Source organism: Carassius carassius, chromosome 6, assembly GCF_963082965.1.
Source record: "Carassius carassius chromosome 6, fCarCar2.1, whole genome shotgun sequence".
NCBI classification, from domain to species: Eukaryota; Metazoa; Chordata; class Actinopteri; order Cypriniformes; family Cyprinidae; genus Carassius; species Carassius carassius.
The window spans coordinates 18770116-18795245 of record NC_081760.1 but is presented as its reverse complement, the minus strand read 5'-3'; the positions used below and the strand labels follow the sequence as shown (position 1 = coordinate 18795245).

Here is a 25130-nt window from a genome sequence, read left to right as displayed (position 1 = left end):
AACAGATGATTCTTCTGCACAATCTGACTTTGCTGCAGCATGGAATTGAACTGCTGGTTTGTCTGGGTAGAGGAGAACTGGCCCCCTGACTGAGCCTGGTTTCTCCCAAGGTTTTTTCTCCATTCTGTCACTGGAGTTTTGGTCCCTTGTCCAGATGTGCAATAATTCTGGATAATTGTTTGTTGTTGCGGAGCAGACAAACAGCGTCCACTTCTGGTAGTATAAATATTTCATAAGTCCGGATTGTTCAGACAAAGTTTAACAGGCTTTAAGGCGAAAGTTTACTTCAGCCGTACGTGTCTGTGAACAAGTCTTCACTTTTGACTCGGGCTTCACTACAGTGTCAGACTCAAGAGTATTTACACTGGAAGCCCATGTACAGTGGCTCCAAAGCAACATTTCTTCACAAGGACAAATATAATTTAGTTTTTAGAAGTCAGTCAGTTATAAACTTGAAAGTTTTAAAGTCTTTAAAAGAACATTGAAATCAATACTTCAAAAACTCAAGGTTTATAGTAAAACTTTTATTAATACACAAAACACTAAATCATTCACTTTAAATCATTAACGCTTGCCACCAACACGAGGAGCGCTGACCTTCATGGGCTTGGCAATTTTCTGTTTGGATGCAGCTTTTACAGGGGCCTAAAAACAACACAAACATGTTACTGACTATGAAAGATATTCAAACTAGGATTTATATTCGTTTTGCAATCATGTGTAGGACTATAAATGACACTGAGCACCCATTATTAAAAGGGTACTAGGTGTAGACTTAGTCCAACTGCTCTATGCCACCTTATGACACAGAAGCGACAGAATCAGTCACACTGCAACGCCTCAAGGGGCAAAGAACAATCACACCTACCTCATAGACTTATGGTTTTGAGTTTTTGCACAAAACCCTCATCTTACCTTGGCGCTCTGGGTGGGTTGTTTCTTAGTTGCCTGCTTAGCTTTCTTGGCCTCTTTTGCAGCTCTGAAAGATCAGATCAAAAATACGGTTAGAAAGAAAATGTTCAGTTTTTGTTGCACTTGTCTCAATGTGTAACAGTTACAATGCCGTTTAAGGCTGAAATTAGGGCTGGCCGATAATCTGATAGCGATAATTATCCTAATATAATTTTGATAAACATTATCAAACATTTATCTAACTCTTCAAATCGTTTTATGCACCAAAAAAACGGAACAAAACGAAACTCCTTTGAATCGTGCCACATGGACCGTTTATCTGCTCAGATTACATTTCAAACTACTACGCTACACAAGCTTACTAGAGAAGGTGCGTTTACTTGGTCATCCAACACTAATGGCGCTTTTCCACTACACAGTACCAGCTCACCTTGACTCGACTCTGTTTGGTTTTCCACTGTGTAAAAGTTGTACCTATACCTGCTTCCAGGTACTTTTTTTCGTATCACCTCCGGCGAGGTTCTGAGCGAGCTGAGGCGATACTAAAGTGTGACATGAAAACACGGCAGACTGCTGATTGGTCAGAGAGAATAGTCACTATTCACTGCGTCATCATTGCACACGCCAGACAGAGTATCCTGAATAACCAGCCAGCAGGGTTTCGTTTTGCTGCCCTCTGCCTCTCCAGAAACAACGTTTGTCTTCTTGCTGTGAGAAACGGCCACATTCCAAGATTTTTCCAGAAGTGCGCCTGCGTACACAGACTACATTGTAATCATTCGCTGTCATGTCATTTGTGTGGAAGTATTTCGAAATCTGTGCGCAGGACACGGACAGCCGTTCAGCACTGGAAGTGCAGAGCTACACGTCTGAGGCACAGATTGCAGGAAGCGAACAGCCGACTGCACAAAATAAGAGCCCCTTTCACTGCGCGAGCGTACTGTACCCATCCACGCCTCCACAAGCGGAGACAGTGAAGGGATGTTTAGCTCAACTTCTCGCGTGTTGGATGAGAAACGAAGCAGACTAAACTGTGACAAAACTGAAATGCTTTTTTTTTTTTTTTTTGTATAAAGTCAAACTTGCATACACGTTTGAAAAGCCAGAAGTAAACGTCAGTTCTATATAGAATTCATATTTTTATTTTACCTTAAAATTACATCAACTTAATTTGATTTAAAAATCACCTGCTGTAGCACACTGAAAAAAAGTGTTTCATTCATCCAATTTAAAAAAACAAAAAACAAACAAGCAACATCAATTCAGTATCTACTATTTCCTGAATATTATGAAATTTGATATGGCCACCCCCGATGACATCATAATGTGTAAACTAAACGAGTATATTTACACCTCACATAAACATTTGGCAAACATTTTCCTAATTTACAGTACATCTCCATCTTTAAGCCCTTTCAAGCCACAAGCTTTTGAAATCTTGATGTCAAAATCTAGCATTTTTTCCAAAACAAAACCTGTTGCCTAAAGGGTTAAACTAGAAAAATAAATTTGACATTTAACGTGAAAGTATCTTAAGAAGTGTAGGTCTTCTAAAATAAATTTAATAACTGATTGAAAAGTTTTTGATTTTGAAATCTACAGCCAAAACCCTTTTGTAACTTATTCATATATGACCCCACAATGACATCTGAAGAGTGTAAAAAAACAACAACTTGAAATTAACGTATTACATTTGAAAAATCTTTAAAAGTTAATTGAAAGTATTTTTACCGAAAAGGTTATAAAAAATATAATTGTACCCTGGTGGTCCAGGGTCCTCAAAGAAAGGAAGGGCAGAGAAAAACTGTTGATCACCTGATGGCCTGCTCCCTCTGCGCTTTACGCACTTCTGGCTTCTGGTTCCTCTTGGCCAGAATCTCAGCCAGTGAGGCACCAGTGATGGCCCGCTGGAACTTAACTGCACGACGGGAGCGCTTCTTAGCCACCTCTTCCTAAAGGAGCAAAAAGCCATTGGAAAATGTTCAATTAAATGTGATTTATGAGTGATGTAAATGACGGCTGCACTTGTGAAAGAACAGAGAACTCCTCCCCACACACTCTCTCGGTCTCCAAACAAAGCACTCTTTCCTTCCCTCGGACATATGAATAAAAATCAACTAAAATGATGGTTTAAGGTCAGAAGGCCGAATCCTTATTTCATGTGGTGCATTTGGAGAATGTTCTTTCTGAATTCTCTCAAAAAAACCTTTTCTTCTGACAAACGTTCTTTGTGACCATTATTGACCAAGACTTGCACAAATAAAATACCATATGACACTGTCAATGGCAATGTGTAGTTCCATATTAAACGGTAAAATTACCGTAAAAACCATAATTTACAGTTGAGATACAAGTTTTAAAATAAACTTTACATTTCAGCCTTTAAACCACTGTTAAGAAAATGGATGTCAAAAGTATTTATTATTAATTTAAACCATTATCATCAATAATCATATCAATTAAATTAGGGTTGTGCAATATTGACAAAAATATAATAATATTTTGGGATTTTATCAATAACGATAATTAAAAAATAGTTTGCTGAGTGTATTATTGTGCTGATATCTCAAAGGAACACTCCACTTTTGTTGTAAATAGGTGAGTTGTAAAATGAGCCTAGAGTTATACAGTTTGAGTTTTACTGTTTTTGAATCCATTCAGGCAATCTCCGGGTCTGGCAGTAGCACTTTTAGGTTAGCATAGATCATTGAATGTGATTAGACTGTTCGCATTTCGCTCAAAAATGACCAAAGAGTTTCTATACATTTCTTTTTCTATTTGAAACTTGACTCTTCTGTAGTTAAATCATGTACAAAGACAGACAGAAAATGAAAAGTTGTAATTTTCTAGGCCGATAGGTTTAGGAATTATACTCATTCTGGCGTAATATCAAGGAATTTTGCTGCCAAACCACGTGTGCAGCAGGCGCAGTGATATTACACAGCACCTGAAAATAGTCCCTATATAGTCCCCAATATTTTTTTTAATAGTTTAATAAGTAGGTTAAGTAAAAAAAAAAAAAAAAAAAAAAGATTGCTTTTATTTAAAATTTATTGCCAGTATTGGGCTCACAGATAATGTTGGTAGGATACTTTTTACTGTGTGTGTGTGTCAGCCACCACCGAAGACCATCTTTGACCCAGGAAAACTCTGAAGCATAAAACCATTGTCTTCAAAGTTAAGGAATCAAGCCATGTCCTAGTTCAATTTCATTCATATGAGTTTGAGATGCCTTCACCTAGGAAGTTACTGAGGGCTAATAGATGTTTCCCTGCATTACCTATTAGATCCCACAACCAGGCACATGTACTTGGTGGAATCAATAAAAATTACATCTGAATGAGCGGCTGAAAGTTGTTAATTTATAAGAGAATAACCACTGTATTCATTAAATATTTTTATTTAAATATTACCAAAATTTCAGTATTCGGTACCGATACCAGTGAAAATCCATGGTTCTCGGTACCAAAGCAAAACACAAAAATATGCTAATTTAAAAAAAAAACTTTTCAGCACTAAAAATAAAACCAATGCCATTCTTTATACTTATTTACAATTATGTTTAAAGTTTTTCTACAAGTTATATAATTATGAAAAACAGTAAACAAGTTTCACCCAAATTTGTCTTTTAATTAATGAAATTTAAACATTTTATTTTTGGTAAATAAAGGGGATTTGCTATTAAAATTAAAACATGGAAGAAATATTGTGATTTATTTCTTTAAAAAATAAAGTTTTATAAATTTTTTCAACAGTAGTAGCAGTATCACATACATTTTACTAAATAATAGTAATATTTCTAGCACAATGCCTTTATGTAAAAATGAACTTTTAGGCCTAATGAATGCATATTTGTCATTTTAACTGAACTTAAGACTGGTGGTGATGCTTAAGATATTTTTGGTCATTGAGGGTTTCTGTAAAAAAATAGTAATAGATCATATTATTATTAATAGATAATACTACTACTAATTCTACTATCATACTAATGTATATACAATGCACTATGAATTGATGAGCTGCTGGGTTCATGAATATTAATCACGTTGTCTGCGTTCGGTCAAAATGATTTGCTGAAATCAAAACAGGGACGGTAAGAGATCAGCGCCAGCCAATGAAATTGCCATTTGCGCATTAGCTCAGTCCACTACCGGAGAAACCGGTATGTCTTCTGCTTGTTCGAAAATGATTATGAATAATTCTAAATGAACTCCATTATTTTGACAGGAAAAGACAACAAAGAATAGTTTACATATACAGGTCCTTCTCAAATTAGCATATTGTGATAGTTCATTATTTTCCATAATGTAATGATAAAAATTTAACTTTCATATATTTTAGATTCATTGCACACCAACTGAAATATTTCAGGTCTTTTATTGTTTTAATACTGATGATTTTGGCATACAGCTCATGAAAACCCAAAATTCCTATCTCAAAAAATTAGCATATCATGAAAAGGTTCTCTAAACAAGCTATTAACCTAATCATCTGAATCAACTAATTATCTCTAAACACCTGCAAAAGATTCCTGAGGCTTTTAAAAACTCGCAGCCTGGTTCATTACTCAAAACCGCAATTATGGGTAAGACTGCTGACCAGAAGGCCATCATTGACACCCTCAAGCAAGAGGGTAAGACACAGAAAGAAATGTTCCCAGAGTGCTGTATCAAGGCACCTCAGTGGGAAGTCTGTGGGAAGGAAAAAGTGTGGCAAAAAACGCTGCACAACGAGAAGAGGTGACCGGACCCTGAGGAAGATTGTGGAGAAGGACCGATTCCAGACCTTGGGGGACCTGCGGAAGCAGTGGACTGAGTCTGGAGTAGAAACATCCAGAGCCACCGTGCACAGGCGTGTGCAGGAAATGGACTACAGGTGCCGCATTCCCCAGGTCAAGCCACTTTTGAACCAGAAACAGCGGCAGAAGCGCCTGACCTGGGCTACAGAGAAGCAGCACTGGACTTTTGGACAAATTTTGCATGTCATTCGGAAATCAAGGTGCCAGAGTCTGGAGGAAGACTGGGGAGAAGGAAATGCCAAAATACCTGAAGTCCAGTGTCAAGTACCCACAGTCAGTGATGGTCTGGAGTGCCATGTCAGCTGCTGGTGTTGGTCCACTGTGTTTTATCAAGGGCAGGGTCAATGCAGCTAGCTATCAGGAGATTTTGGAGCACTTCATGCTTCCATCTGCTGAAAAGCGTTATGGAGATGAAGATTTCATTTTTCAGCACGACCTGGCACCTGCTCACAGTGCCAAAACCACTGGTAAATGGTTTACTGACCATGGTATTACTGTGCTCAATTGGCCTGCCAACTCTCCTGACCTGAACCCCATAGAGAATCTGTGGGATATTGTGAAGAGAAAGTTGAGAGACGCAAGACCCAACACTCTGGATGAGCTTAAGGCAGCTATCGAAGCATCCTGGGCCTCTATAACACCTCAGCAGTGCCACAGGCTGATTGCCTCTATGCCACGCCGCATTGAAGTTGTCATTTCTGCAAAAGGATTCCCGACCAAGTATTGAGTGCATAACTGAACATAATTATTTGAAGGTTGACTTTTTATTTGTATTAAAAACACTTTTCTTTTATTGGTCGGATGAAATATGCAAATTTTGAGACAGGCATTTTGGGTTTTCATGAGCTGTATGCCAAAATCATCAGTATTAAAACAATAAAAGACCTGAAATATTTCAGTTGGTGTGCAATGAATCTAAAATATATGAAAGTTTAATTTTTATCATTACATTATGGAAAATAATGAACTATCAAAATATGCTAATTTTTTGAGAAGGACCTGTAGCGTGTCGATTCAGCGTGGTAAGACTATCGCTCTCTCTCTTTTTGCATGTGTGAGAAACAGCGCTATCAGTAAAGCGACGGCGAGTCGTGCGCCTTCACATTATGGAAAATAATGAACTATCACAATATGCTAATTTTTTTAGAAGGACCTGTAGCGTGTCGATTCAGCGTGGTAAGACTATCGCTCTCTCTCTTTTTGCATGTGTGAGAAACAGCGCTATCAGTAAAGCGACGGCGAGTCATGCGCCTTCACATTATGGAAAATAATGAACTATCACAATATGCTAATTTTTTTAGAAGGACCTGTAGCGTGTCGATTCAGCGTGGTAAGACTATCGCTCTCTCTCTTTTTGCATGTGTGAGAAACAGCGCTATCAGTAAAGCGACGGCGAGTCGTGCGCCTTCACATTATGGAAAATAATGAACTATCACAATATGCTAATTTTTTTAGAAGGACCTGTAGCGTGTCGATTCAGCGTGGTAAGACTATCGCTCTCTCTCTTTTTGCATGTGTGAGAAACAGCGCTATCAGTAAAGCGACGGCGAGTCATGCGCCTTCACATTATGGAAAATAATGAACTATCACAATATGCTAATTTTTTTAGAAGGACCTGTAGCGTGTCGATTCAGCGTGGTAAGACTATCGCTCTCTCTCTTTTTGCATGTGTGAGAAACAGCGCTATCAGTAAAGCGATGGTGAGTCGTGCTCCTTCACAAAGAGTTTTACAGAGCATCAAATACAGGTGCGCTGTGCGTCCATTGAGATGAACTGAAAAGTTCAGATCGCTTAATGAAGAGAGAACTCTGAAGCTCAGATGCTGAAATTAATGCAAGCATCATGCGCTTCAGTCTATGTAGTAAACAAACCCGCACGTCTCTGCCATTTATTAATTCACATGGAGACGCGCAGAACACGGATTCATATTTCAAACAACTTTTGTGGCTTAACATTTACAGATACTGGTCCATATGGAGATTTAATTTGATTAATTTATGCTAACTTTGACAAATTCCATAACTGTCCATATTAAAATGTAAGTTTCATTTTCATGACTGGATTTTGAGATTCCGTCCTTGTTTTCTGCTTCGTGGAAATCAAAGAGCTGAAACGGTTTTGAACGGGACCTCGGTACTACCGGTACTTAAAGAAACCTGGTACAGTCACATTTAAATCTTTTTAGTACCGAAGTACCGGGTCTTTTGACAACACTCTATATACCTGTCTGTCTCTAAAATCTCTAAAGCAATACATTTTATCATTAGACACAAGATACCATTATACGGAAAAACACTGCCAGTAACTGAACTCTTCTGACAGGATGCAGCATGTGACTCTTTGCTGAAGGGTTAGAGAAGCATGTATTAGTCAAACTTACAGACTGGCCCTTCTTGTGTTTGCGCCGGTACAGAACGGTCCAATTGATCTGTCTGGGGTTCCTCTTGGACAGGAAAGCAGACTCACATTTAGCATTCAGGAACTGGAAAACCTGCAGAAGAAGAGGATTTACATGAATTAACAACATTAATACACTAATAAAACCACACTGATGTTAGATTTATTCAGTTCATACAGTCAAATATGTGACCCTGGAACACAGAACCAGTCTTAAGTCGCTGGGGTATATTTTTTAGCAATAGCCAAAAATACACTGTATGTGTCAAAATTACAGATTTTTCTTTTATGCCAAAAATCATTAGGATATCAAGTAAAGATCATGTTTCCATAAAGATATTTTGTAAATTTCCTTCTGTAAATATTGACTTTTGATTAGTAATATGTATTGCTAAGAATTCAAAAGCTAATTTATTCAGCTTTCAGATGATGTATAAATCTCAATTTTGGAAACTTGACACTTAAGACTGGTTTTGTGTGGTCCTGGTCACATATCATCTCAGACTATAACACAAAACAAAGACATGTTTCTTGCAGCATTGTAATCCCCACTGTTTTGGTTTCAAACACGAGCTTAAACCAAACACACAGGGTTTACAATCACGATCCAATAATTTACTCCGGTCAGGACAGTAGTTAAGTCAGCAGGAAAGCAATAAGTTGAAAGTGATGTGTATCCAATTATTGTATCCAGTATGCAGAATTTGTGCTCTGCGATTTACCCATATAAATACATAGACACAGCAGTGATCAGTGAACAAATACCCGGAGAAGTGGGCATCTATTTTTGCTGTGGAGTCTGGGGAACAGTTGAGGATTAAGTGCCTTTGCTTGGTCGTGGTATTGAAGGTGGAAGAGAGAGCAGTACAATCACTCCCTCCTCTAAGCATTAGGCCAAGACTGTCCCCGTAAATAACCAAACAGACGATTGCCGGACATAAATATTCACATCGCAACATGTTAGGAACCCATACAACGATCGACACAGAATAACAGTAAAATAAAATTCACCTAACGTTATAGTTTTACCTTTCCGTCGATCCTGGCGTACCGCCGACCATGGCCGGGATAGATTTTATATCCACTAAAACTGCACAGCTCGACCCTACACATCAAAAATAAGAGTTATTATATATACATCATATTTATTATTAACACGTGAACGCTTTTACAAGCGCTTTCCCCAGATAACTTCAAAGATGTTTATGGATGGACAGAGACTACACTCACTTCATGGCGGCGTTTCTGATAGGGAAGAGAAAAAGGAATTGTGGGTAAGCGGTTTATAAAGGAGCTAGTTTTCCAAATGCAAACTATTTTTTCAAGCTAAACACAGACTTCATATAGCAATACAACCAGCGTTCTTATCAAAATATCTTAAATTATTATAATTTCCAGATTATTTTATCCAATCAAACAGACGATTGGTTGCCTGGCGGTGACACAAGCGGGAAGTATGGCGGCGACTGACGAAGATATCATCGCTGATCCATTGTTCCAGATGTCAAATTACGAAGGTATGCTCAATAAAACCCGATTATTCCAAACGACTGATTCGATGGACATCTTACACTGAAATATTTAAATTGCAGACATACACCATGTTGCCGTTGTGTGTGCGAAATGTAATTTTTTAACATGCAGGGTGTAATGTTGAGCTCGTGACGAACTTGACAGCTTATCTGTCATAATGTGCAGAAATCTGCTGTCATATCACTGATTAGCTGACATGATTTCATTTACAAATATGCTTTTTACAAGACCTGATCTGTCAGTATGGTGTTTATTCGTACTGGAATCTGTGAATGCGCGTTATTTTGTCTGTCAAGATAAGCTCAGATCCAGGTTCTAGTAGACAAAAGCAGATTTGAGTTAATACACAGAAAGGCAAGTCACCCTGTCTCTTTAATACGTATAACTGACATTAATAAACCTCTGTACATTTTATTTGGCTCTTCCTTTGGATTTCTTTTACATTTAAAGTGTGTTGTAAGTGCAGATATCTCTTGTTCAGAGGTGGGTAGAGTACCCAAAAACTGTACTCAAGTAAAAGTAAAAATACTTATAGAAATATTTACTCAAGTAAAAGTATAAGTACTAGTCTGAATAGTTACTTGAGTAAGAGTAAAAAAGTATCAGATAAAAAATCTACTCAAGTAGTTAGTTACTAGTTACTTTGGGTCATATATACTGAGTCTATTTTTATTTAGATATATAGATAAAATGTATGTAGTGTGTGTGTGTGTATATATATATATATATATATATCATCAGCCTTTACTCAAGTCTTCAATGTCACATAATCCTTCAGAAATCATTCCAATATGTTGATTTACTATCAATGATGTTCTTTTTATCTTTCTATTCATCAAATAATCCTAAACAAAATCTCACAGGTTCCAAAAAAATATTAAGCAGCAAAACGGTTTCCGGCACTGGTAATAAATCAATATATTAGATTTATATTTTGAAAGATCATAACTCTGAAAACTGGAGTAACAGCTGATGAAAATTTGGATTTGCATCACGAAATAAATTATATAAGTATGTATTATATATGTATAAATAACCTCTGACACAAAGAAGAGTGAAAACTCCTAACATAACAGCTAAGTTACTGAACATCTGAACATAACGAACCAAATGCACATTGACGGATCTTCTTTCATCTGTTCTGCAAAATGTAAACAAATGTATATTTCTGCAAGCATAAATATTGTGGAAATATCATTATTAATTGTGTCTAGGCTTGGGGGGGGGGGCCGTCATGTGACACACAGCAGCCACAGCATATTGGCAAATTATTATAAAGCATTATTATTATTATCATTATTTTTTTTTGCATTTTTATTAGAAACATTCCCAGAAGCATGAACTATATAATGAAATATCTCGAGTCTCACTTTTCATAAATTGTTAATAATGATAATATGCGATGGTCAAAGTAGCCTAATTTTGTAATTTATTATAAAAACCTGTCTGTTTACTTAAGTAATATAGGTGTCATGCCATAACATATTTTTAATACGACTTTCTTTATATTGAATGTGAATTTAACATTGAAAGTCAATGTGATATAAAAACTGCTACTAATCTTCATTGTTCAGAAAGAGAGCAAATAACATTTACATTATTAAAGATCATTTTCGTCTATCAATCACTCTCAGAAACTCCCATTAAAATCACTGAACCTGTTAACACTGTGAAATCGATATCTTATTTACAGATTCGTACACACACATCTGCACTTTGTTGTTTCTTAATAGAGAATTCGCCAGAAAGAGGTATTCCGTCAGTGAGCGAGTGAAGGAAGCAGCGGTGGAACACAGATGATGACTCATCGGAACACCTCTGATTGGCCAATGCTTTAATAAGCTCAACAGAATCTTGTGTGATTGGTTATAATGCACACTGCTGTAAAAACGCGTCTGTCTCTGGCTCACCGCCAGCCAGCGAACACAGATCTGAATTTAGCAGCTGATGATATGACTCGCTGAGTTCTCACGCCGGTGTCATTGTATCAAATATAGAAAATATTAATCGGCTATTTTTTGTCTTTTGGAAGCTGCATTCAACTTGGTTCCCCTCTGTTATAAGTTACACGTACAACAAACTAATGTCATAGTGGTATCGTGTACTGAGTGTAGCCCAAGTTATACCTGTTGAACCGTAGACAACGCACGTGGTGTTCATCCAATACAGATCTTCATCGCAAGCAAATATTAGCCTTTGCAGATTTGCTTTCAATTCAGTGCAGATCCAGCCACGTCTTCAACGCTTTTTCTGTTCTTAAACGTTACAACTCTGAGTGAAGTGAACCGTTTTAAACGCTCAGCGCGTGCGGCAGGATGCTGAACGAATCATTCAAACTGATTCATGAACCAATTCACTGGTTAGCCAACTGGTTTGATCAAGCCATTGAACAGAATTGACTCAAAAGAATGAATAATTCGTCAATGGGAATCGCTCATTGCCCTGAGAGAAGTAGACGTCACGTTTGGATCAAAGTAAAACATTTATAACATTTATTGCATTAAGATAAAGTAACGAGAGGAGCGTGGCCCACAGTAACGAAGTAAAAGTACAGATTTTTCCCCAAAAAATTACTCAAGTAAGAGTAAAAGTACCCATCTTTAAATGTACTCCAAAAAGTATTAGTTACCCCAAAAATTTACTCAAGTAAATGTAACGAAGTAAATGTAACTCGTTACTACCCACCTCTGCTCTTGTTCATGTAACTTAAAGGGTTATTTCACCCAGATAGCAAAACTATGTCATTAATAACTTACCTTCATGTTATTCCAAACTCGTAAGACTCTGTTTATCTTTGGAACACAGTTTAAGATATTTTAGATTTAGTCCGAGAGCTCTCAGTCCCTCCATTGAAGCTGTGTGTACGGTATACTGTCCATGTCCAGAAAGGTAAGAAAAACATCATCAAATTAGTCCATGTGACATCAGAGGGTCAGTTAGAATTTTTTGAAGCATCTAAAATACATTTTGGTCCAAAAATAGCAAAAACGACGACTTTATTCAGCATTGTCTTCTCTTCCGTGTCTGTTGTGAGAGAGAGTTCAAAACAAAGCAGTTTGTGATATCCGGTTTGCGAACGAATCGTTTGATGTAACCGGATCTTTTTGAACCAGTTCACCAAATCGAACTGAATCATTTTAAACGGTTCGCGTCTCCAATATGCATTAATCCACAAATGACTTAAGCTGTTAACTTTTTTTAATGTGACTAACACTCCCTCTGAGTTCAAACAAACCAATATCCCGGAGTAATTCATTTACTCAAACTGTACACTGACTGAACTGCTGTGAAGAGAGAACTGTTGATGAACACCGAGCCGAGCCAGATAACGAACAATAGAAGAACCGGTTTCATCAGTTTTCGGATCACCAGTAGTTCTTTCGGACAGTTCGATTCATTAAACCGGTTGAAGAAAACGGTTCACCGGTTCTTTTGCGCTCGACGTAATGGCGTCATTTGCGATGATTGCCCTTGATTCAAGCCTTCGGTTTACCCGCGCTCATAACATTAGCACAGAATCAGTTCAGAATCAATCACCAAAAGAATCAGTTCGGTTCAGACGCTCTGTGTGTTAGTCTGCTTCACCCTGAATCACACATGCCCAGTATCATCAGCTCCTTGGTTTTCGAATCGAACGCGTCTGACAGAAACGGTTCTTGACTCGTGAACGAGTCATTATTTGGCTCGACTCGGTGTTCATCTTCAGTTCTCTCTTCACAGCAGTTCAGTCAGTGTACTGTTTGAGTAAATGAATTACTCCGGGATATTGGTTTGTTTGGACTCCGGTGATCCGGTTACATCGAATTATTCGTTCGCAAACCATATATCCAGACTGCTTTGTTTTGAACTCTCTCACAACAGACACAGAAGAGAAGACAACGCTGAATAAAGTCGTAGTTTTTGCTATTTTTGGACCAAAATGTATTTTCGATGCTTCAAAAAATTCTAACTGACCCTCTGATGTCACATGGACTACTTTGATGATGTTTTTCTAAACCTTCTGGACAAGGACAGTATACCGTACACACAGCTTCAATGGAGGGACTGAGAGCTCTCGGACTAAATCTAAAATATCTTAAACTGTGTTCCAAAGATAAAAGGAGGTCTTACGGGTTCGGAACATCATGAGGGTAAGTTATTAATGACTTAATTTTGCTATCTGGGTGAACCAACCCTTTAACGTGAGCATATTTGTGTTTTGTTCTTTGCTGTTATTATTCAGGTCCAGGTTTATTAGACCTTTCCAGTCAGAGCCTCCACAAACTGGATACGAAGTTTTTCAGTCACGGGGAGTCACACACTCTTATTCTGGACCAAAACCACATTATTAAGCTGGAGCACCTGGAGTGTAATCAAGTTCTTAAGCAGGTATGTTGGATTCACGCCTACAACCACACCACAACTTACACCTCTCATTAGTATAAATGTTTTCTGTGAAATGTCTGTAACCTACTGTCTGTCAACAGCTGTCTGTGGCAAGCAACCGTCTGGTACGCATGATGGGTGTCTCAAAGCTGATTCACTTACAAACTCTGAATCTCCCAAACAACAGTATCGGCTATATTGAGGGACTGAAGGACATGGTTCATCTAAAATGGCTCAATCTAGCTGGAAATAACATAAAGGTGTTTTTCACAGTACATGCATTTATCATATATTTAATTGAAAATGAGGCTGAAAATGTTTCCTGGCCTCATCTGACTCCGTTTCACATCTGTCTTTGTTTGTCCAGGTCATTGAGCAGCTCAACAATTGTGTTTCCCTTCAACATCTTGATATGTCAGATAATAATATTTCTCACATAGGAGACCTCACAAAGCTATCAGCGTTAAAGGTATTTGCCATTTGTCTTGAAAACAATTCATTTGTAAGTCTCTCTATATGTTATTTATAAGTTTAAATGTAATGTGTAAATTTATAAGATTGCTGACCCAACTTACAGAAAAAAATCTTATTCTGTGATTGATATTTAAGTCCTGTCTCACCCTTTTCAGACTCTTCTTCTTCATGGAAACATCATCACGACTCTACGTACTGTTCCTGCCCACCTGCCAGCAAACTTAACTGTCCTGTCACTAGCAGAGAATGAGATCAGAGACCTGGCTGAGGTAAAGTGCAACAGAAAGACAATGGAAACAACTTAACAATTGTGCTAACAAAGTACTAGCAACACAAACTACCCTACATTTTCTTTCTTTTTCAAGAAGCATTTTTACTTGGATTATATATATATTAGGGGTGTAACGGTTCACAAAATTCACGGTTTGGTTCGATACAATACACTGGTGTCACGGTACGGTTCGGTACGTTTTAGATACAGCAAAAAGAAAAAATTGGCAGATAAATTTCCTTGATTTTTAAAAAATGTTTTATTTATTAAAACTAACAAAGTATGTTTTTTTTTTTTTTACATTGAACAATGATGGAGCTATTCTTTACCCATCTTCTATGGTGTTTTCTTAGCAGCATACTGTATAAAAAAAAACAGCTCCTTATAAAAAAAAAAAGGTGATGTCGGCGTAAATGAGTTGACGTTTCAAGTATTCCCGCTGGTGTTTTTTTTTTTTTTTTTGTATTCCCGCTGCTGTACCCTAGATGCGACATATCGTTGTTTTTTTTATCCACCACTCTCTTGCCATCACCATTATAGCTTACAGGGAATCCAAAGTGCACCCAAACACCAGACCTGTTGGTTATTGGAGGATCTTCTATTTCTGGTCTGTTAAACGCATTGGCCATTTTGCAATGAGCCTTCAGTATGTATTACTGAGTGAGCGAGCGCCTGACTGAGTAGCCTAACATAAACATATAAGTTGGTGTTTTTTTCTTCTTCGGGGGTGTCAGGGGCGTTGCCTGTTACGTCGTTTGGGTTATTGGGCTACCTTGTTGAACGCATATCATTATATTTAACAATTTTTTTTATTTTCCAAATATAATTAATTAGTCCAACGAACCGTTCGGTCCATAATGCGTACCGCGTACCGAACCGAAAGCCTCGTATCGAATGGTTCAATACGAATATGCGTATCGTTACACCCCTAATATATATATAACAATATGGAAGAAATGATAATTTAATGTCTAATTTATTTAGTGTAATTTTTTTTGTGTATTAAATTTTTTTTTAAATGTTCACGATTAATCATGACCATTTGTGTAAATCCACACATAAATTATTTTCATGAGAATCAAAGCAATTTAAGAAACCACCTTTATATTTCTGAAGCACAGTACTACCATGTTTTATTCAGATTCAGCTTCTACTTGCAGGAAGAACAGGATGAGTTAAGGTGGGCGTACACGATGCAATTCTGAAACTCAGAACGTTGTGAGCCCTTGTGCATGTCACGATTGAGTTTATCCGAAAATCATACGGGGACAGTCACACACGACACAAAATTACTATGATTTTACAAACTCTGACATCAGCATTACGTTTCACACCATTCATAAAAATATGGATTCTGAGGATGAAATAGTTTTCTTTTCATGGCTTGTGACGTCCAAAAAAAAGAAACAAAGACATGGATAAAGACAAAGAGAATGGCTGAAAAGCATCGACTTTCTGTTCTTCATAAACAACTCGAGGTTAGAAGGCTATTTCTGAATTTCTGCTTGTTTTGCGGAAATACAACAGGTATATCACTCATAAAGCTGAACAGCAAATTTGGCACAATTTGAAATAACAAATAAAAAATAGAGCTGTATAATTAACAAAAAATTCTATATACATTATTTTTTGTCATCTTCTGATTGGTCAACTTCAGATGGATCACCAAATCATCTCGTTCAACCGCACATACGGCACGAATTTAAACCGACGGTGTCCAATTTTTTTTTTTTTGACATGTTTGAAAATTATCGTGAGGTTTGGAGGTGCTCATAACGTTCTAGGATCAACCCATAATTATTTTCACACAGTACGAGCCGTGACCATGTTGTCACGGTTGGTAACTGTGGCCTCGGGCTTTGCACTATGTGGGTGGAGTTTGTGTGTGTCTCGAGTCAGCACTGAATGTTCATTGTGGGCGTCTCCGTTAATTGTTCATCTACACCAGCTGCTACTCATTACCCGATTCCTACTTATTGCCCTGTCTTTCGTCTTGTGTTTGTCAGAGCATTGTTTGCAGTCCCTGTGTTTATGCCTGGTCTCTCGTTCCTGTTCTCTATGTTCTTCTCGTCGTTGGATTGTCTTTGTCTTCGGAACCCCATCCACTCCTGCCTCGGATATCACCCTTCACCTCCACGACTCGCTCATCTCAGTCCCTGTGTCACGCTCTCCTGCTGCCTCTCCTCACCGCCACTTCCTGGATCACCATTGGACATTGTCACTCCCCGGATTGCTATCAGACTTCACCGCACCTACCTATCATCCTGTTTTATGTTACTTGTTTGTTTGATTGCTTCATTAAATACTATTGACTTGCACTTGCTTCCTCCCCTTCTTCCGATGTTACAGAATGCTCTGACCCAACATGGAAGCAGCAAGTTCCACATCTCTCTCGGATTTTATTTACCACAGCGTCACCTGCCTGGATCAGCAGCAGGAGAGCATCGTCAACACCGGACGCGCTTATGTTCCTGCATGGGTTGGCCGACCGTGTTCACAAGGATATCTTCCTTCTCGAGTTGCCAGCCAGCCTCAACAGACTCATCGACTTGGCGCTCCGTGTGGATGCTCGTATTGACCGACTGGGGGCGCAGGCCTGTCATATACGTATTCCAGGCACCCCTGAGACTGGCAACTTGAGCAGGGAGATCACGAACCCATGCAGGTGGGTAGAGCTCGACTGACCCGGGAGGAGAGAGAGAGGCGGAGGTCCCGAGGACTATGCCTGTATTGCGGTGACTCTGGACATCTGCTTTCCTGCCCGGTAAAAGAGTCAGGCCGGTAGTAAGATTGAGGCTACTATCGGGTGGGATCTCTACTGGGTAGTCCTCAACATCATCAATTCTCCTTCCGGTGTAACTGAGGTGGGCCAACAACACTCACACCTGTCATGCTTTTCTGGACTCAGGAGCCGAAGGTAACTTCATGGACCTGAGACTTCCTATCACTTTCACACCAGATTACCGTCAGCGCACTCAATGGCCAGGAACTGCCTCACATCACCCACACCACAGAACCCGTAACTCTCCTCACCCCCGGCAACCACACCGAAACCCTCCCTTCCTCCTCATGGACTCCCCTTTGGCACCCATCATCTTAGGTCACCCCTGGCTAGTCAAACACAACCCACAAGTGGATTGGGGTTCCAACACCATCACTTTGTGGAGTGAACGTTGTCATGAGTCTTGTCTGGTTTCTGCTTGTCCTGCTGTGTCTGTTTCTGTTTTTCAGGAGGAGGCTACTGTTCTCTCAAACATGCCCGCAGAGTACCTGGACCTGAAGGAAGTGTTCAGTAAGTCCCGCGCTGCTTCTCTCCCTCCGCATCGTTTCTATGACTGTGCAATAGAGTTAGTTCCAGGTAAGTCCCCGCCTAAAGGCAAGCTTTACTCTCTTTCCATTCCAGAGAGGGAGGCCATGGAGAAATATATTTCGGATTCTCTAGCATCGAGGTCCATCCGCCCTTCCTCTTCTCCAGAAAGGGGGCAGGATTCTTTTTTGTTGGTAAGAAGGATGGTTCCCTCTGACCTTGTATTGATTACCGAGAGCTGAACAACATCACAGTAAAGAATACGTATCCTTTGACGTTGATGTCTTCAGCATTCGAGAGGTTACAGGGAGCATCCGTCTTCACAAAACTGGATTTACGCAATGCTTATCATTTGGTCCGCATTAGGAAGGGGGAAGAGTGGAAAACCACTTTTAACATCCAACTCGCCAGGGGTTTTCCAAGCACTCGTTAATGACGTGTTGAGAGACATGGTAGATCAGTTCATATGTTTACCTGGATGACATACTGATTTTTTCCTCGTCTCTCCAGGAACACATGCAACACGTCAGACGAATGCTCCAGAGATTACTAGAAAATGGGCTTTTTGTCAAGGCGGAGAAATGACCTCCCCCAGTACTGCGTTCAGGTGCTCTAATACAGCCGAAACTGTATTTTCCAACCTCAAGAGCCGCTTTGTTTCGGCTCCCATCTTAGTAGCCCCTGATCCCACACGTCAGTTCGTGGTGGAGGTCGACGCATCACAGGTGGGAGTAGATGCAGTTTTTTCCCAACGCGCTGCCTCAGACGACAAGATGCACCCGTGCGCGTTCTTTTCTCATAATTTATCTCCTGCCAAATGTAATTATGACATTGGTAACAGAGTTGTTGGCCGTCAAATTAGCATTGGAGGAGTGGTGTAATTGGTTGGAGGGGTCAGGGTACCTTTCATCGTCTGGAATGATCACAAGAACTTAGAATATATTAGAACTGCCAAAAGACTCAACTCCTGGCAGGCTCGGTGGGCACTTTTTTTCGGTCGCTTTGATTTTTCCCTATCGTACCGCCCAGTTTCCAAAAACGTCAAACCTGATTCTTTGTCACTTCTTTTTATCCTTCCGAATGCCCGGTGACTCCCGAGTGTATTTTACCTGAGAGTACAGTCATTTCATCACTCATATGGGAGGTCGAGTTGAAGGTCAAGACAGCCTTAGAAGGGGTAACGCCTCCGCCCGGGTCCCCACTGAATCGGTTGTTCGTTCCGGAGGAGTTACGGTCCGACGTCATTCAGTGGGGTCACTGCTCCAATGTCGCTTGTCATCCAGGGATAAGCCGCACCAAGTGCTTAGTAAAGCAACAATTCTGATGGCCACTTATGGCTCGCGACATTCATGATTTTGTTTTGGTCTGCTCAGTTTGCGTCGGTGGTAAGACGTCTAACCAACCTCCAGATGGGCTTCTTCAACCGCTGTCTGTCCCTTTGAGACCCTGGTCCCACATCGCTTTAGATTTTGTTACCGCCCTCCCGCCCTCTAATGGTATGACAGTCGGTTTGACCGTAGTGGACAGACAGCAGTTACTGTAATTGATCACGTCTTTCGGTTACATGGCCTCCTGGTAGACTGGGTTTCTGACGGGATCCCAATTTGTGTCCAAGTTTTGGAAAGAGTTTTGTAAATTATTAGGAGCGATGGTTAGTCTGTCTTCTGGTTATCATCTACAGAGCAACGGTCCGTCTGAGCGGGTCAACCAAGATTTAGAAAGAACGTTGCGATGTTTAGTCTCCAAGAATCCTTCTTCCTGGAGTCAACAACTCTGTGGTTGAGTACGCTCATAACTCGCTACCAGTGTCAGCTACGGGCCTCTCCCCGTTTGGGTGTAGTATAGGTTACCAGCCACCTATTTTTCCTAGTCTGGAATCTGAAGTCGTTGTCCCCTCTGCCCACACTTTTGTCCAGAGGTGCCACCGCACGTGGTGAGGGTGCGCACCAAGGCCAAGGCCGATCGCCACAGGTCTAAGCCTCCCGTATACGTTGTGGGTAAAAAAAAGTGGCGCCTTCTACCAACAACATTCCGCTACATTTCGTCTCTAATAAGTTAGCTCCCAAATTTATTGGCCCGTTCCTGTCACCAAGATTATTAGTCCAGTGACAGTCAAACCTGTGTTTTATTCACAGATTAACCCACCCGCCTCGGTTCCCCCACCGCCGCGACTTGTAGATGGGGAACCCACCTATTCGGTCAATCGTATTCTGGACTCGAGACGGAGGGGACGAGGATTCCAGTACTTATTGTGATCCCTACTTATTGCCCTTTCTTTCACTCTTCTGAGTGTCAGAGCATTGTTTGCAGTCCCTGTGTTTATGCCTGGTCTCTCGTTCCTGTTCTCTTTGTTCTTCTTGTCATTGGATCGTCTTTCGGAACCCCATCCACTCCTCACCTGCAACGCATATCATCCTTCACCTCCACGACTCGCTCATCTCAGTCCCTTTGTCACGCTCTCCTGCTGCCTCTCCTCACCGCCATTTCCTGGATCACCATCGGATATTGTCACTCCCCGGATTGCTATCAGACTTCGCCGCACCTACCTATCATCCTGTTTTATGTTACTTGTTTGTTTGATTGCTTCATTAAATACTATTGACTTGCACTTGCTTCCTCCCCTTCTTCCGACATTACACATGTGAGCATCTGTGATTGTCACCCGAGATAAAAAAATTGTCTGCGAACTCGAACCTCAGCAAAAATCGCACCATTTTCGCCTGCCTTAAAAGGAATAGACAAGCAGTTAGGATTTTTTTATTTAACCCCACTTAAAATTATCAGTTCTACCAGAATTTTTTTTATTTCCTCCAGTAATATTATTAGAGAAAAAAAACTTCACAGGACAGTCATACATTTACAAATAGATATTTGCTGGAAAACAGTGCCATATGAGAAAAAAACATAATTGATAACCCTCACATTAATGGATACTATGAGTGCCAGTCTTGCAGTGTAAACAAAATCTAGATTACATTATGTGATTTAAATCAACTCTCATCAGCATAAGAGACAGACTCATTCTCAGGTATAATTAAAAAGAAAGCTTTTATTCTTTGCAAAGAAGGTCAGACAGTCATACAGCAACACTGAGTTCCTGCAGAGTGAAACTGACCCAGGAAGAGGGCAGTCCTCCACCTTATATCCCTATGCTGCTTCAAGGTTACAAGTCTTAGCAGCTGTAAATTTCCACACATAACAAGGAACACTCTCTATGGGCGGTTTCTCACACATTTAGGACTTAGGTGACCCCCTCAGGTCATCCTCAGGCATTGTCCCCCCACTATATGGCCCAATGACCCTCTCAGGTCATTCTCAGACATCCCCCCCCCAGGTGTCATCCTTCTGAACCCACACGTCTCCGTGAACCACCTGTTTGCCATTACTCTTAGGCCATAAAAGTTCACACAACAATTCTAAGAAAACACATGCATATATAGGCATACAACAATTCTAAGAAAACACATGCATATATAGGCATACAGAAATAATGTTAAATGAATTTTTCCACCACATGATGTATTTCAGTTAGAGTAATTCTCAATATCAATGTTCCGTACATTAAAAAGTACCAGATGTTTAAGTTTGCTTGGCATACAACCAGATTAATAAATGCAAGGCTCAGTGACAAACAATAGAGCAAGTGAATGTTATGTCAACTAGCCTGATCATCTCACTTGGGTGCGGGACTATTGTTAAAGAGTTAGTTCACCCAAAAATTTAAATTAGGTCATAAATTACTCACCAAGGCATCCTAGGTTTATATGACTTTCTTCTTCTTCTGAAATAAAAAGTGCCCATTCATTAAAAAAAAGGGTCTCATATGGCTCTAGTGGTAAACAAAGGCCGCTTGCAGCGAATCGATGCATTTTTTTAAGAAAAATAACCATATTTAAAACATAATAATCAATTTAATCTAGCTTGCGCTCACTGTTGCAAATGGAAGCAGTTCTGGGCGGATGATGTACAGTATGAGGTCGGCTTTGCCCATGTGCTGCTCAGAAGTGACAAACATGGAAGTGCAGGGGAGAGATCAAAACAACTCTAATTAGAAGTACAAAACAATGATTTGTAAAGAAGAATGTCAGAGGAGAGGCCAAGAGGAGACTGATTTTCCTTTGCTAAATTAAGGAAACTTTGCTACCTTTGCTCCTGTTAACATACGTTGGTTTTCACGAGACTCGCTAGTGCATGCACAACACTGACCTCATATGTTATCTTCCCGGAGCTGCTTCCATGTACAAATGTTGGCGAAAGCTACATTTCAGTGATTCTTACAGGTGCAAATTAGAATGTAGTGGAAAAGCTCAAATTGTGAAACTTGTGTATTAAATTCTAGGGATGCACAATATCTCGGCCACCATATCGGTTTCGGCCGATAAATGTAAATTTTTCTGTTAACATTATCAAACCGATGAAAGAATTTGGCCGATATCTTAGAGCCGATAAATAATGCATTATTTCCTGCAGTGACACTTCAGATACACACTATTCACCATGATGGTTTTTAATTGCTTGAAATGTTATTGGAATTACTTCGAATGAAAATACAATGAACTGCAACATGTGCAGGGCAAGTCTGTCATATTATAATGAGATCATTAGCTACTATAAAATAATTTAATGGAATCTTTGTTCGCCCATGTTTTAGCGCGTTGTTAAGGAAAGAGTGCATCACCAACGGATCAACACATGACTAGCACAGTTAAGTTTGTATGTGCATTTACAGTCTTTTGTGCAATTGTACGTTGTAATAATGTGTGTTTATTTTATGCATATACATTTTTCTCATAAAGAATGTGTTTGGTTAAGCTATATAGAGGGTTAACAGAGCACGCTTCAGTTTGATGGTGATCATCTTTAGTTCAGCAGATGCAGATTACAACAATAACTATGATTGAGATTGTCATATATATATATAAAACATTATAATGAGTATTATTATCATTCCGTGTTTCAGCGCGTTGTTGCGGGAAGAGCCAAGAGCACATCCACAATAGAAGTTACACATTCTGATTAGCACGTAATATTTATGTTGTATAAATATCTGAATATATGGTGCATTCCCCTGTGTTAAATAAGCTGGCAGCACTTCAGTTTACCGGTGTTCATTCAGCTCTTTAGCTTCAGCACACACAGCTTGTGCACAACAGCAATGCACAACATTAATAACTATAATTGGGAATGTCATAAACATAATAGAATAGAGATTAATACCGTAATTATTATTATTATTATATTTTTTTAATTATTTGGGTTTATTTGCCATGTTTCAGCACATTGTTACAGGAAGAGCCAAGAGCGTGTCCATGACACATCTGACTATTCAGGGTTTTGTAGCGTGGGTGCATTGCAGTATTGGAAATAGGCTACTTCTGTTTTCCTCCTTCTCCTCACTCTCAGAGATGGACGTCTCCAAACTTCTCCTGTCCAATCATCCTACTACTTGTCCAATTGATCCGATCCCCACTCACCTCCTTCAAGCGATCTCTTCTTCAGTCATACCTTCGCTTACTCACGTTATCAACTCCTCTCTTCACTCTGGAACATTTCCCTCAGCATTCAGGCAGGCTCGGTAAGCCCACTGCTCAAGAAACCATCTCTAAATCCAGCGCTTCTTGAAAACTACAGACCGGTATCCCTTCTTCCATTCATTGCAAAGACACTTGAGCGAGCTGTGTTCAACCAGTTTTCTATGTTCCTTGTACAGAACCACCTCCTGGACAGCAACCAATCTGGCTTCAAAAGTGGCCACTCAACTGAGACTGCTCTGATCTCGGTTACTGAAGCCCTGCGACTAGCAAGAGCAGCTTCAAAATCCTCGGTACTCATCTTACTGGACCTTTCTGCTGCTTTTGACACTGTTAATCACCAGATTCTCCTGTCCACCCTCAGAAAGATGGGCATCTCTGGAACAGCACTCCTGTGGGTTAAGTCCTACCTCTCTGACAGATCCTTCAGTGTGTCTTGGAGGGGTGATGTTTCAAAGTCACACCACCTTGCTACTGGGGTTCCTCAAGGCTCAGTACTTGGACCACTTCTCTTCTCCATCTACATGACATCATTAGGATCTGTCATTCAGAAGCATGGCTTTTCTTATCACTGCTACGCTGATGACACCCAACTCTACTTCTCATTCCAACCAGATGACCCGACGGTAGCTGCTCACATTTCAGCCTGTCTGAGTGACATCTCTAGCTGGATGAATGACCATCACCTTCAGCTTAACCTTACGAAGACAGAGCTCCTGGTGATTCCAACTAATCCATTGCTTCATCACAACTTCTCTATACAGCTGGGCTCATCAACCATTACTCCTTCGAGGACAGCTAGAAACCTAGGAGTTGTGATGGATCATCAGTTAAGCTTCACAGACCACATTGCTACAACTACCCGGTCCTGCAGGTTTGCCTTATACAACATTAGGAAGATTAGACCCTTCCTGTCAGAGCAAGCAACCCAACTTCTTGTCCAAGCTCTTGTTCTCTCCAGACTGGACTGTTGTAATGCTCTCCTGGCAGGCCTTCCTGCATGTACTGTCAAGCCTCTGCAATTGATCCAGAATGCAGCAGCGAGGGTTGTCTTCAATGAGCCAAAAAAAGCTCACGTTACTCCTCTCCTCATCAGGTTACACTGGCTACCAGTAGCTGCTCGCATCAAATTCAAGGTACTGATGCTAGCATACAAGACGACCACTGGCACGGCACCAACTTACCTAAACTCATTGGTTAAATCCTATGTGCCCTCCAGAAGTTTGCGCTCTGCAAGTGAACGACGCCTTGTGGTACCATCCCAAAGAAGTTCAAAATCACTCTCACGGACCTTTTCCTGGACTGTGCCCAGCTGGTGGAATGACCTCCCAATCTCAATTCATACAGCTGAGTCTTTACTCATTTTCAAGAAACATCTAAAGACTCATCTTTTTCGCCTGCACTTAACCAACTAACACTAGCACTTTTCCTTTACTTGTCTTTTCATTTTATAAAAAAAAAAAAAAAAACCTGCCTATGCGTTCTATACTAGACTAACTGAGACTTGTCACGGCACTTGTATACTGTTGTTGTTCTCTTGTT

The 25130-nt window shown here is 40.0% G+C and overlaps 2 protein-coding genes and 1 non-coding gene across 3 annotated transcripts in view; 1 reads left to right on the top strand and 2 right to left on the bottom strand.

Annotated features, from left to right (window-relative positions):
* Positions 1–509: 509 nt before the first annotated feature.
* On the bottom strand, positions 510–9416 carry LOC132142467 (large ribosomal subunit protein eL24). The gene is made up of 6 exons (XM_059552359.1): positions 9338–9416; positions 9137–9212; positions 8091–8201; positions 2728–2864; positions 916–979; positions 510–645 (listed from the first exon to the last, which is right to left on the bottom strand). The coding sequence occupies exons 1-6, from the start codon at positions 9340–9342 to the stop codon at positions 565–567; spliced, it is 474 nt and encodes a 157-aa protein (XP_059408342.1). The 5' UTR covers positions 9343–9416; the 3' UTR covers positions 510–564.
* LOC132142939 (small nucleolar RNA SNORA17) lies at positions 718–852 on the bottom strand. Its single transcript, XR_009434131.1, has one exon. It is a non-coding gene; the product is annotated as a small nucleolar RNA SNORA17 (small nucleolar RNA).
* LOC132142468 (centrosomal protein of 97 kDa-like) overlaps positions 9257–25130 on the top strand; it is a 38533-nt gene continuing 22659 nt past the window's right edge. Inside the window, exons 1-6 of the mRNA XM_059552360.1 lie at positions 9257–9381; positions 9506–9624; positions 13863–14008; positions 14107–14265; positions 14373–14474; positions 14635–14748. Of these exons, the coding sequence (XP_059408343.1) occupies positions 9317–9381; positions 9506–9624; positions 13863–14008; positions 14107–14265; positions 14373–14474; positions 14635–14748 (705 nt within the window). The 5' untranslated portion in view covers positions 9257–9316. The remainder of the gene's footprint in view (positions 9382–9505; positions 9625–13862; positions 14009–14106; positions 14266–14372; positions 14475–14634; positions 14749–25130) is intronic.

Bases quoted from the DNA above. Each gene is read 5' to 3' on its own strand.
- LOC132142467 (XM_059552359.1), bottom strand. The intron at 980-2,727 runs GTGATCAACAGT...CTGATCTTTCAG, and splicing joins CAGAGGGAGCAGGCCATCAG to AGCTGCAAAAGAGGCCAAGA. The intron at 646-915 runs GTAAGATGAGGG...TGTTGTTTTTAG, and splicing joins AACCCACCCAGAGCGCCAAG to GCCCCTGTAAAAGCTGCATC.